The following is a 14,460-nucleotide window of genomic DNA, read 5'->3' on the forward strand; positions in this document are numbered from 1 at the left end:
GATAGGATAGTGAATGAGGAATTTCCCAGGTCAGTAGGTGCCCAGTATGCTACTGGAGATCAGTGGATAAATAACTCCAGAAAGAATGAAGGGATGGAGCCAAAGCGAAACAAATACCCAATTGTGGATGTGACTGGTGATAGAAGCAAGGTCCGGTGCTGTAAAGAGCAATATTGCATAGAAACCTGGAATGTTAGGTCCATGAATCAAGGCAAATTGGAAGTGGTCAAACAGGAGATGGCAAGAGTGAACGTCGACATTCTAGGAATCGGTGAACTAAAATGGACTGGAATGGGTGAATTTAACTCAGATGACCATTATATCTACTACTGTGGGCAGGAATCCCTTAGAAGAAATGGAGTCGCCATCATGGTCAACAAAAGAGTCCGAAATGCAGTACTTGGATGCAATCTTAAAAACGACAGAATGATTTCTGTTCGTTTCCAAGGCAAACCATTCAGTATTACAGTAATCCAAGTCTATGCCCCAGCCAGTAATGCTGAAGAAGCCGAAGTTGAACAGTTCTATGAAGACCTACAAGACCTTTTAGAACTAACACCCAAAAAAAATGTCCTTTTCAATATAGGGGACTGGAACGCAAAAGTAGGAAGTCAAGAAACACCTGGAGTAACTGGCAAATTTGGCCTTGGAGTAAGAAATGAAGCAGGGCAAACGCTAATAGAGTTTTGCCAAGAGAACGCACTGGTCATAGCAAACACCCTCTTCCAACAACACAAGAGAAGACTCTATACATGGACATCACCAGATGGTCAACACCGAAATCAGATTGATTATATTCTTTGCAGCCAAAGATGGAGAAGCTCTATACAGTTAGCAAAAACAAGACCAGGAGCTGACTGTGGCTCAGATAAGAACTCCTTATTGCCAAATTCAGACTTAAATTGAAGAAAGTAGGGAGAATGGTATGGAGGTTCCTTAAGAAACCGCAAACAGAAATACTATGTGCTGTGCTGTGCTTAGCCGCTCATTTGTATCCCACTCTTTTCGACCCCATGAACTGTGGCCTACCAGGCTCCTCTGTCTATGGGAATTCTCCAGGAAAGAATACTGGAGAGGGTTGCCATGCCCTATGACCCAGCAATCCCACTCCTATGCATAATCCAGAGGAAAACATGGTTCGAAAGGATGAAGGCACCCCAATGTGCACTGCAGCACTGTTTGCAATAGCCAAGACATAGAAGCAATCCACACACCCATCAACAGATGTGTGGTACATATATATAATGGAATATTGCTCAGCCATTAAAAAGATGGAATAATGCCATTTGCAGACATATGGACGGACCCGGAGATTATCACACTAAGTGAAGTAAGACAGAAAAAGACAAATTGCACCTGCTATGGCACATATGTGGAATCTAAAAAAAATACATACAGATGAACTTACAAAACGGAAACAGACTCACACAGACTTGAGAGAAGGAGCTTATGGTTCCAGGGAAGCAGCGAGGGGGGCAAAAGATAGATTGGGAGTTTGGGACTGACATGTACACACCGCTACATTTAAAATAGATAACCAACAAGGACCTACTGTATAGCACAGGGAATGCTGCTCAATATTCTGTAATACCCTAAATGGGAAAAGAATTTGAAAAAGAATAGATACATGTACAGATATAACTGAAGCACTGTTCTGGACACGTGAAATTAACACAACACTGTTACTCAACTATAATATAAAATAAAGATGTTTTAATAACTGAAGAACAAAACGGTAAACTGGAAGAAATTTTCTATCATGCAGCTAAAGCAAAGAAAGAGATAGAAATTATGGAAGAAAAATTAAGAAACATGATGTGTAGAATGAGAGGCTCCAACACACACCTAGTAGTGTTAGAAAGAAAACGAAAAGAATCAGATGTACGAAAACGTTCAAGAATAAAGCTGTGTTCTCACATTAAACAAGCAGAGCAAGCTCTATACAATGCAAATAAAAGTACTAAATCCAACCTAGCCACACTGGAATGCCTATCAGTATAGGACATGAAAAAACAGGGAAATATTAAAAGTTACCAGAGAGAAGGAAAACCATTAGATGGACAGCAGAGTTCTCACCAGCCACAGAACATGCCAGAAGACAATAAAATAATACCTTTGAGGTGGTAAAAGAGTACCATGACCTCTTGGAAGAAATACAAAGGGTTAAGGAAAAAATATAAATGATGAAAGACAAAATGTGTTATCTCATTTGCAAAGATTTTTACATATGTACTTCCACTTTTTGTGTGTGGGGGTGAGAACATTTAAGAACTCTTCACAACTTTCAAATATACAATTATATATTTCAAATACAGTATTGTTGACTATTGCCACCACCCTGTATATTGAAGTTCCAGAATGTATTCATCTTATAACGGGAAGTCTGCACCTTTTGACCAACTTCTCCCCCTTTCCCCCACCCCCAACTCCCCAGCTTATGGCAACCGCCACTCTGTAGTCTGTTTCTATGAGCTGCTTCTATATTTCTAACTGAAGAAAAAGGTTCAGAACCAGAAATACCATACTGGATTAATCCGTCAAATCCTGTATCAGTGAATATGATGTGACTCTTCCCAAGGACACTATTCCCATTACCCAGAATAGAATAGGAATACAGTATTCCTAATACCCAGAGCTGCTGATTAAATTCAGCTCTGATTAAAGAATTAAACAGCTCTTTAATCTGATGATTAAACTATTTTTTTTTCTTCTATGGCAGCCCTAGTACTACTTACTTCAGCTCTTGCATTTCTGGCTCATTCTAAGACGGGAGAAGATAAGTCTAGGAGTTTGATCCTTTGGCAGAAACATCTGGAGCAGGAGGAGGGACACACCTCAGGAAAGCCCCATGAGAAACTGGTTCTCTTCTGAGATGTCCTGCACAGGTGGTCAGATCATTCCTCCTGATTCCCACCTTCCCAGAACTTTCCAGGAGCTACTGCTGCTGCTTCCACCATCACAGGGAGGAAAACCAAGCAGAATGTACCACTGAGGGAGAAAACTGTGATTTTCTTTCCACGCTAGTGGAAGGAAAAGAACAGACAAGGAGCCCAGACAGCATCTACAGAGCCAAGCACAGAACTCACAATGAGACAGGGAGACAAGAGTACAGCCATTCTGGAACAGAACTGAGCGAAAGGCCTTGAGCAAGTGGGCTTCACAGGCCAGAAGAATAGCGCCTAAAAGCTTGGGCTTCTGAGACAACAGCTAAAGACGCACAGGCGTAAAAGATGAGCTCCATCTCTGTTCCACTGATTGTCGGTACATGGTTTCCAAAAGACAAAAGTGGAACCATAAATCCACCACCTAGAAGAACTGCCAAACTTCCAGTTTCCCGAAAGATATAGATAAAAGCTTGACACACATTCCTAAGTTGTTTTTGCAGGAAGCAGGCCCAACCCCCCACCCCACCCCCACACACACACAAGATGAAAACTGCTGACTGCAGGCACACAGACCCCAGACGGTTTGTAAAACCAGAAGGGTGATGATGCTCAAAACTTCACATTGATGCCAACCAATCTAAGAACTGAGCACAAGCTCATCAGGCAGTCCCCCTTCCCTCACACTGCTTTTAAAACCCCTTATCACAAAGTCTTTGGGGAATTGACATTCTTTTCCACCTTCTCTCTTATGCACAAGCTATCCTTTCAATTGGAGAAGGCAGTGGCACCCCACTCCAGTACTCTTGCCTGGAAAATCCCATGGACGGAGGAGCCTGGTGGGCTGCAGTCCATGGGGTCGCGAAGAGTTGGACACGACTGAGCGACTTCACTTTCCTGCATTGGAGAAGGAAATGGCAACCCATTCCAGTGTTCTTGCCTGGAGAATCCCAGGGACGGGGGAGCCTGGTGGGCTGCCCATCTATGGGGTCGCACAGAGTCGGACACGACTGAGCGACTTCACTTTCACTTTCCTGCATTGGAGAAGGAAATGGCAATCCACTCCAGTGTTCTTTCTTGCCTGGAGAGTCCCAGGGACAGGGAAGCCTGGTGGGCTGCCCGTCTATGGGGTCGCACAGAGTCGGACACGACTGACGTGACTTAGCAGCAGCAGCATCCTTTCAATAAAAAGCTCTGCTTGTCTAAGAGTCTTATGGGAGCAACATTTGTTTCTATGGCATTGCTATCCAAGAATCTACAGAGGGCCCGGTAACAGAACCAGTGAGTGAGACCAGCTGGGAGACAAAAGGGAGTGGTAGGGACTGTGGCAGCCAATAATATGTGAAACCAGCCTGGCTTTACCAGACCTCCTAGTTTTTGGAGAAAACTTAGAAATCCTGGCCATTCTTTGTTAAAGCTTTTATTTTTAACTGTTGGTAACTAATTCACAGAGCCATCAACACTTCGGAAAGTAAACAAAGCCCATGTACAGGCTGGATCAAGGGCAGAAACAGCCTGCCTACATCCTCTTGCTGTTCTCCCCCAGAGGTGGTGGGAGATCTCTGAGGACACCCAGGCGACAGCAGAGCCCACTGCCTGGACACAGGGAATCTATTTCAGCCTGCTCACTGATTCAGGGAGCAACTCCCTCAAGTGCTGCCCAGTTTAGGCAGGAGGGATCTGCATAGCTCAGACCTGACGCTTCCTTTCAAACGCCCATTCTTTCACGGGATTTCCTGTCTCCCAAGCAGCCTGTCAGTGTGCCTTGTACTCACTGTCAAAACTTCTACTGTCTGCAGTTGGTTCTGCCTTCGAGGGCTTGGAGAAGCAGCTCTGAATGAGAGCGTCATAACCTTGAATACTCAATGCTGAGGGCCTCAAGCCAGCCCTTCATCCTCTGCCAGCTTCCAGTCTAGCATCCGACAGTTCGCTGATGGTCCCCAGAAGAATCGAAGTACAGACACACCCTGCCTGTCCGGAGACAGGGCCCAACCAGAGGGCAGAGAGGAAAAGCAACAGAGAGAATCACCATTCCGGATGCACTGAAAAAACTTTTGGTTAAGATGCTGTTGCTCCTGGTAAGTAACAGAATTCCAACAAAAAGATGTGGCGCAGGGGACTTGGGGAGAGGACCAAAGTAACGATACCACCACAGCCACCAATGGCTGGGAGGAAGCTAAACCCCGCAAACGAGGACACCTAGCACCTCTTCGTGGTTAAGGCGCTCAGAATCTCATCTGTATCTAAAATTTGTTCTTATTGTTTTCTCCACCACTGTGTTATTGCAATCCCTGGAGAAGATCTAAGTTAGCTTCTAGAAGAGCGTACAGAGGGATGAAGGAGGATTCAGAACACACAATACCAGCATAACTAGCACCCCGCCCAGCCCAAACCAGACCTGGCAACTGTTGAGGCTGCCAAACGGGAGCCAAGAGGACAGACAGGCTCAGGGGCTTAAGAGCAGCCCTCTTCCCTTCAGGCAAAGCCAAGGAGACAAAGAATCAAAAATGACATCACAAGATGCCTGAATCCCTGAGTTACCCCTTGAAGAAGAGCTGCAACAGATAGCAGCTCTCCTGAGATTCTGTACAAGCAAGAAATAAACTTTCATTGTGTTGAGCCACTGAGATCTGGGGATTGATTGCTTATTACTGCCGCATAGATAACATGACCCTTAGGCAAGTGCCCTGAAGGCTAGGTGATTTGGGAATGCGTATTATTACTGAAACTCAAGCAACTGTGTGGAGGTGTGATTTGGACAGGGAAAAATAAGCATCAGTGGAAACAGACTCTGGAAGTAGTTCATCTTGATTTGTATTCCAAGTCTGGATAGATAGAGATAGTCCCTCAGTCATGTCCGACTCTGTGCAACCCCATGGTCTACAGCCCGCCAGGCTCCTCTGTCCATGGGATTCTCCAGCAAGAAAACTGGAGTGGGTTGCCATTCCTTTCTCCAGGGGATCTTCCTGACCCAGGGATTGAACCTGGGTCTCCCACACTTCAGGAAGATTCTTTACTGGTTGAGCCACCAGGGAAGCCCCTTACTATTTGTATAATCTTGGGGTTTTTTAGCCTCATTTTCCTTATCTTAAAACTACAGCTAGCTCACTTCTACTTTGAAGCGAAGTGAAGTCGCTCAGTCGTGTCCGACTCTTTGCGACCCCATGGACTGTAGCCTACCAGACTTCTCAGTCCATGGGATTTTCCAGGCAAGAGTACTGGAGTGGGTTGCCATTTCCTTCTCCATTAGAAACCTCAAAAGATTGCTAGGAAATTTAAATGAGACAATCCACATAAGGTATGAAGTGCAGTGGGTGCCTGACACTCAGTAAGAACTTAAGTAACTGTTTTGGGGCCTCATATGCCAAAGCCTAACCAAAGCTGAACATGGAGAAGAGATAAGAAAAAGTTGAAGGTTTGTTGTCACACCACATAGTTTTGCCATCTGAACAAACCCACCTCACAGAGGTTGTGTTAGGGCAGTTGGAGGAAGAGATCTCCACCTCCAATACACAAATGTACCAGGGCAGAAACCTATTCATCAACTCATTTATCTCCTCTACTACACACGGCTAACCTACCTCCCAGCCTCCCTATAGAACCCAGTACTATAGAACCAAATGTAGGAGCAGAGGCCACTCTCTTCTGGTCCATATCCTCCTAGGAGCAATCCTCGAGGCATGATGACCTTACAAGCCACACGTGAACCAACAGAGCCTGGGTCCCAAGTCACTGCTTAGAGGATCAGGAGACCCATTAGCCCTTAGGTGAGTTCAGAAAATAAACTTCCATCAAGCTTGAGTCATTACATAATTTTTTAGATTTGTTCATTGCAGTAGTTAGAAACTGCTGTTCTCTAATAATGTGTTGAATCTTTTCTAATTCAAGTACTTATGTTGGAAAAATAAATCACACTTACAAAGGGCAGGGTTTTCATTTTGTTCTGTCAAGGTAAGTTATATTATTTATATAAATGACAGGAACAGACTTTGAATTCACTTATTCCAAACATCTGAGCTACTCTAAACAAGGGGAAAGTTTAAGTTATTCTGACCGCTTCTGCTTATCAGGGTCCATCACTTCCTGAGAACACTCTCTAAAATCTGCTAAGGCAGAAAACAGTGCTGTGTCAGGCAGGCAGGAAAACAAATGAGCTATCATCACTGTAGCGTTACACAACCTTGTAACTTCTTTCTTCTCAAGCAGAGGGAGAACAGAGCCAGAACATCCTTCAGAGAATTTAACACCTAAGCCAGGTTCCCTCCCCGACCCAGATATGACCTCCCGAGGCCTTTCTTGAGGCTCAGGTCTTCCTGCTGAACCATTCCTCTGTCCTTAAATACCCAACAGAAGGGCGGCTGTCACTCACCCAATGCACGGGTTGGTCTGGTACCTCGGCGCCGTGTAGGAGAAAGGAGAGATGTTCTTATCTACAAAAGACCCAAACCCCAAGCGGAAGTTGCTGGTGAGCTTCCTCATCTCCTCGGCTAGCTTAGTGCCCAGGCTCCGGATGTTGTCCAGGTCATCCTTCATGGACAGAGAGAGGTCCATCAGGTAGTACAAGTCCACGGGATAATCCTCCACCTGTCGAACCTGCAGCTGGAACGCAGTCTTGTCACCTGTGCCAACCGAGAGACCATGTGTGTTAGAGGTTATCCCGTTTGCTGGGGCGGAAGGGATGGGTTTTGCTTTCAAAGCTGGTCCACCTGTGACTTTTATTTAGTGACCGTGTGCCTCTTGGAAGACATCTTTTTCCTGGAAGCAGAGTGACTGATGGAATATGGGTGCTAAAGATGCAGCTCTAGGCTCTCCTTTCACACACATGGGGTCTTATGCACCCATGGACCATAGCCTACCAGGCTCCTCCATTCATGGGATTTTCCAGGCAAGAGTACTGGAATGAATTGCCATTTCCTTCTCCAGGGGATCTTTCCCACCCAGGCATCAAACCCAGTTCTCCTGCATTGCAGGCAGACGCTTTACCATCTAAGCCACTAGGGAAGCCACTCCTTTCACACACAGGGCTCAGCAATTTTTACTACTACTACTACTAAGTCACTTCAGTCGTGTCCAACTCTGTGTGACCCCACAGACGGAAGCCCACCAGGCTCCCCCGTCCCTAGGATTCTCCAGGCAAGAACACTGGAGTGAGTTGCCATTTCCTTCTCCAATGTGTGAAAGTGAAAAGTGAAAGTGAAGTCGCTCAGTCGTGTCCGACCCTTAGCGACCCCATGGACTACAGCCTACCAGGCTCCTCCATCCATGGGATTTTCTAGGCAAGAGTACTGGAGTGGCTTGCCATTGCCTTCTCCGCAGCAATTTTTAAGGAAACTCTTTAAGAATGAGTCTCCTTAGCAGTGTTCTGTTTTCTCAGCAAAAACAACTTTAGGCAATCAGTGGATAATGAGCCAGACAATTCCATGGACGCAAACTGGGTGAAAGCTGTCCACCCACCACATACCAACTTCAGAAAAAGGACTGACCAAGATGGGAGTGTGGCCAGGAGACTATACAGGTGTGTGTGAAACAGAAAACGGAAGAAATTAACAAAAGAAGGGTACAGATACAAGAACTGAGGTGGCAAGGGAGAGGAGAAGGCAAGGGAGAGTGGGAAAACAACGATGGTTATTTAAAATACCCCCACAAGGGCAAAGATTTTCACGCTTATACTGTGTCACCTATTTCTACACCTCTCTAGCCATTTATCAAACAATAGTACTTAGTTCTAGGGCATATTTGACATTGCAGAAACAAATCATTATCACAAATTATCTGTATAAATATGAGAATATTACAAATTTTAGCACTCTCAAAAAGAAAAGGAAAAAAAAAGAAACACTATTAGATTTATCTAAAGCTACAAGAGAGAAAACAGTGTTTGGTTCTATAATAAGACAGTCAACAAAGGAAAAAGAAATTGATTCAGAGGAAAAGAACAAAGAGAAAAAGGCAGTATCTGGGAGGCGTGGCCTCTGCAAGCTTGCCCCACAGGCTGTGCAGAAAGGCCCAAGTCAGCACAGTAACTGGGGGATGCGTGCCAGGACAATGATTCTTCATCATTTCATAACCTCTAAAAACACACTGTTCAGAAATAATTTCAAGAAGTAAATCCTACCAGATGATTCTATCTGCCATCACGATTATTAGCCTCCCAGAGACACCAAGAGATGTCTTTGGACTCTTTGCGTAGAACTGTCCACACACATCTGAAATGTGGATGTACTCTCTTGTGTTCAGGGTGCAATGTTGAAGGTGACTTTGCTCCCACATGAGGGTCCATGCCTCATCTACCCGCAGAGACATTTCAGAGGAACCAATCTTTCACCTCCAGCCGACAACCAGTGGGTTGACGCCTTCTGGAACTTGCAGGATAGGAGACCCAGTGGTCTGTGTCCCTCCCCTCCTCCCATCCCAGACGAGGCATATTTCATTAATTGGACCGTGAAGAATCTAAGGACCCAAAGATTTTAGTCCAAATTCCAGCTTTGCCCCTCAACTAGGGATGCCACCCAAATCTCCATTTCCTTAACTGTAAAATGGCAATAACAGCACCCAGTGTTAAGTCTCTGAAGCACTCGTGTGGGAAGGCAAGTCTTATAAGCAGTGAAGGCCTGCCCAAGTGCAGAATGATTACTGTAATTACCACTGCAACCTGAGTGGCGGAGCCCAGCCTGCTTCCCCTGACTTGTCCTTGCATGTGCTGCTCAAGCCACCTGGAGATTGATGTAGTTTGGGCTGCCTGTTGGTATGAGTCTATTTTTAAAAACCACTGGAGTCTGACTCAGAGGAATGTTCCAGATTTCTTCCAGAATGAATTCCGGACTGCTACAGTATCTGTCTCTGGTTCCCATGAGGCAGAGAGAGCAGCTCTCAGCACAGAGCCCTTCCCACCCTTGGATGCCACACCACAGTCGGGGAGGGGTGGCGGCATGCGAACATGTCCCCTCCATCCAAGCCTATGACCTCTTTGCAGGGTCTTGCAGAAAAACACAGTTTTTCTGACTTGTGCCCTTCCCCCAAGTTCCCAGCTACACTTTCTTTAATCCAGAATCTGCTTCCACATTTGGGGGGATTATGACCAGTTAACAGATGAGCACTTTAGGACCAGGAAACCAGCTTGGATTCAGGGAGGCTGAGAGACACCCACGGGAGGAAAGTAGACACTAGCCTTGGAGAGCAAAATCCGGGTTGGAATCCAGACCTTGTCACCAAGGATTCCAGATCTCAGGCTCCTTTAAACTTGCTGCCCAGTTTCTAGATCAGTAAAATGGGGAAGATGTTCATTACTGTGGGTGTGGAGGAGACTCTCTCTCTCTATATATATATACACACACACACACACACACATATATATATATAAACACTGTACAAATGCTTCTATGCAAGAAAAGCTTCAACCCCAGGTCCCCTGAAAGTCAATTATTAAAGCAATTTCCTGTGGGGCTAAAAAGAGAGACAGAACATTCTGCCAAAAACTTGAGTGTGAATGGCTAACAGCCTTGGGTATTATACTTAACTCCAAATTTTCCAGACATGAAGGCAAACAGAGAAATGAGATGTGATACATAGGTCTCCCTGTATGCAAGAGGTTCTCTATTTTGAAGTAAGAAATCTATTTCCAGTAAATTCTAAGAGAAGCTGATCACTAAAACACACACACCTCCCCAAAGGGAGGCTGTAAATGCTAAAAAAAAAAAAAAAAAATTTAGGGAGGAGTGTATAAAAAAGGGTTAAATCATTAATGTTCAAAATATTACGGCTACCTTATCTATGCTGGATTTTAAATGGTACAAACTCCTCAGTAGTCCTTGACAATAATGGAATTTCTGTCAATGTAATAGAGGAAGAACATTTGTCACAAATTAAAAGGGATGTTGTCTATAAACTTGAATTACACATACTGGCCCATTTCAGGGAACCCTGCCTCGTACCATTGCTTATCAACTCGAAAGAAACGCCTCAACCAGGCTTACCTGTGAATGGCTGCAGGAAGGAAGAAATTAAAACATCTCCTTTGAAGCCTAGTGGGAACCAATACTTAACCTCCTCTCCTTTTAGTATAAAGGTGAAAGCAAAAGTCGCTCAGTAGTGTCTGACTCTTTGCGACGCCATGGACTATACAGTCCATGGAATTATCTAGGCCAGAATGCTGGAGTGGATAGCCTTTCCCTTCTCCAGGGGCTCTTCCCAACCCAGGCATCAAACCTAGGTCTCCGGCATTGCAGGCGGATTCTTTACCAGCTGAGCCACTAGGGACAAAGCCTGAATTCTAACTCAGGGAAGATGCTTCTCTGGGACACTACACCACCATCTCCTCGGTCTGCTTGCTTTTTGAATAAAGTCATTATTCCTTGTCCCAACAACTTGTCTCTTGATTTACTGACCTGTTTACACAGCAAGCAATATAAGCTTGGACTCAATTTAAGATTTTGGAGGGACTGACACTTCTGGACCAGTTCTCAGCGTGGGTGCCAAGTGTGGGAGTTAAGCTACAGTGCCCCAACTCCCTCATGAGGGAGCCCCCATGGGTAGCTGACTGAAGGTGAAGCCGCCGCTGCCGGCCAGGGCTACCTTCTGCTAGGAGAGGGTCTGGGGCACCTTCTCCACCTTTGAGTACACTTCTGGAACCAAGTACGCTTGAAAGTGAAAGTGAAGTCACTCAGTCATGTCCAACTCTTTGCCACCCCATGAAATGGAGCCTACCAGGCTCCTCTGTTCATGGGATTTTTCAGTCAAGCGTACTGGAGTGGGTTGCCATTTCCTTCTCCAGGGGACCTTCCCAACCCAAGGATCGAACTCTGGTCTCCCACATTGCAAGCAGACACTTCACCGTCTGAGCCACTTAGACACACTCAATAATACATCCAGCTGCACCACCTGAGACTTTAAACCAGTCGCCACCTCCTGTGAGGCCAGGAGGCTGAGAGCCGGGCTCACCGCCACTATGGGCGCTCAGTCTGTGCCTGACTCTGGGGACACTAGCCCAGCCCACACCTCCCCCTCCTCCCTCTCCACGTAAGACCCCTACAGGTTCTTCTCCCTGTGTGGCTGTCACCCTCTTCTCTGGGGTCAGTCCACAAAATCCCCACCTTGGGACCAGCAGCAGAATCAGAGAAATAGGATAAAACAAACCCCAAAAGTAAAGCTGATCACCTCACCCCTGTGAAAACATAGCTACTCCGGCAGCCCCTCTGGTTTTTCCAGTTTCCAGTTCACCCAGCCTCAGCTGTATTCTGCACAGAACTCATGCCACTGCTTGGTTCCCAAGTGTAGATTCTCCCTCCATAATCAAGTATCTACCAGCATTCCCTCTGAAATGTATTTTTAAAGCTTTCTTCTGTCTTCCCTCCAATAAAAAGTGAAAAGTTATTTTTCCTGGGAACATATACCAGATGACAAACATTCCCAGAAAATGAAAGCAGAGAATTCTAGCAACAACTTTTGGTTTTCCTAAGACTGATTTTTGTTCAAATATTTTAGACAAAGTAGCATCTAACAGATAAACACTCTCACTATCCCCATTGCACAGATTCCTTAAAATTATACTTCTGTGCTAGAAATGGAAAGAAACATTAAAATCAGCTACATTACAAATGGACTACAGCTGAACAGGGAATTAGGGCCCCAGCACACAACTTTTAAAACTATCACCCAGCTCTCTGCTCACTGAAGCAGAAGGCAATTAAGACTCAGAATTCAATCCAGACCCATAACGAAGAATTGCCTCCCTGGCCCAGAACAAGGCTGGGTGCTGCACCAAACACTACTCGTACCCCGCCTCAGAATTCTGATCTTGACAGATGGAACCATCAGAAGACGTTACTGACCTTTACAGTAACTGACGCCAAGCAATTAGGGTTCAGCATTTTTAGTTTCCTTCAAAATGATCTTAGTTTGGGCTGCTAAACAAGTACCAAGGACCAAGTGGCTTATAAACAACATAAATTTATTTCTCACAGTTAACAACAGTGTAAGATCAAGACTAGGCCGGTGTGGCTGGGTTCTGAGGAGAGCCCTCTTCTGGGTTTCAGACTACAGACTTCCTGCCGAAGCCGGCAGAAGAACCCTCTGGGGTTTTGGGGGTTTGTTTTATTTTGTTTCTATACTACTAATCTCATTCATGAGGGTTCCTGACCCAATCACCTCTTAAAGGCCCCACTTCACTTCTTAATACTATCACATTAGAGGGTTAGGATTTCAACATATGAATGTTGGAGAGATACAAACATTCAGCCCACAGCAAAGCACTATCCACCCATCATCAAGTGTTTTTAAGTGTGTGCATTGTCAGTCTGGGGAGCAGAAGCAATACCCAAGTCAGGCACGTGTCATCTGCAATCAGAATGTGAGAGAGGGGAGAAAGGCAGTATACACAGGGACGGAAAGAAGCCCATCTCAAAAGCAACCCATCCTCTGCAGTTAACAGTACAGTCCCAGGTCAGTTTCCTGGCTCTGATAAGGCACTCCAATCATGTAACAAATTATCCTTGGGGAAAGCTAAGAAGGGTACACAGGGACTCTCTATTATTTTTGCAACTTCTTGTGACTCTAAAATTACTTCAAAATAAAACATTAAAAAAATGCTTTAAAGCTGCCAATCAGAGGTCATTTTTCAAGAGGCTGATGGACTGAGGCTGTCTTGATTAAGACTTTCTAATTGTTCCACCCCTAGCTTTTTACCATTTCAGTATGCTTTATTCTAAAGTTTACATTCTTTCTTAGGGATTTTATGTTCTTCATTAAGGTTTTTTAAAGATTGTTATCCTGACATACAGTTTCCAGGATTGGAAACAGAATGGAAAACATGATCTTGTGTTTATACAAAATCTTGCTTAAAGTTTGGCAGTCCCTCAAAAAGTTAAACACAGAATTACCATATGACCCAGCAATTCCACTCCTAGCTATACACTCAAGATTATTGAAAACATATGTCCATACAAAAATGTGTACATAAATGTTCACAGCAGCATTAGTCATAATTGTCCCAAAGTAAAAACAGCCCCGAATATTCATCAACTAAAATGTGGTATATCTATACATATACAGTGGAACATTATTTGGCCATAAAAAGGAATGAAGTCCTAATACATGCTATAGCATCAATGAATCTTGAAAATATTTTGCTTAAGTGAAAGAAGCCAGACACAGAAGACCATGTATTATGTTATTTAAATGAAATGAAAAGTAAGCAAAACCCCAGAGATTGAAAACAGATTAGTGGTTGTCAGGGGCTGAATGCATGTGGTGGGGAGGGAGAGAATAAGGAGTATTAAGGGCTACAGGGTTTTCTTTTTGTGGTGATGAAAATGTCCTGGAATCATATAGTGGTGATTCTGTACCACTTTGCAAATACACTACAAACCACTGAATCATATACTTTAAAATGGTAAGTTATAAAGTATGTGAGTTATATCTCAACTAAAAAACAAAATAAAATTTTAAAAATTCTGCTTAAAGAAGGGAAAAACTGTTCTTTTCCTTCCAGGCTTATTCTGGAATAATAACCTTGCCTGGGTGAAGTGCCTCATGCCTCGCATACAGTGCTGAAGCTTGTCCTTGACTAGTCTGGCATAAAGCT

The 14,460-nt window shown here is 44.5% G+C and overlaps 1 protein-coding gene across 1 annotated transcript in view; it reads right to left on the reverse strand.

Annotated features, from left to right (window-relative positions):
- ITGB5 (integrin subunit beta 5) overlaps positions 1-14,460 on the reverse strand; it is a 118,581-nt gene that overhangs the window by 81,836 nt on the left and 22,285 nt on the right. The window contains exon 4 of the mRNA XM_055397146.2: positions 7,252-7,501. Coding sequence (XP_055253121.2) covers positions 7,252-7,501 — 250 coding nt within the window. The remainder of the gene's footprint in view (positions 1-7,251; positions 7,502-14,460) is intronic.

Source organism: Moschus berezovskii, chromosome 1 (genome assembly GCF_049115385.1).
Source record: "Moschus berezovskii isolate FMDL1 chromosome 1, NW_MosBer_1.0, whole genome shotgun sequence".
Taxonomy (NCBI): Eukaryota; Metazoa; Chordata; class Mammalia; order Artiodactyla; family Moschidae; genus Moschus; species Moschus berezovskii.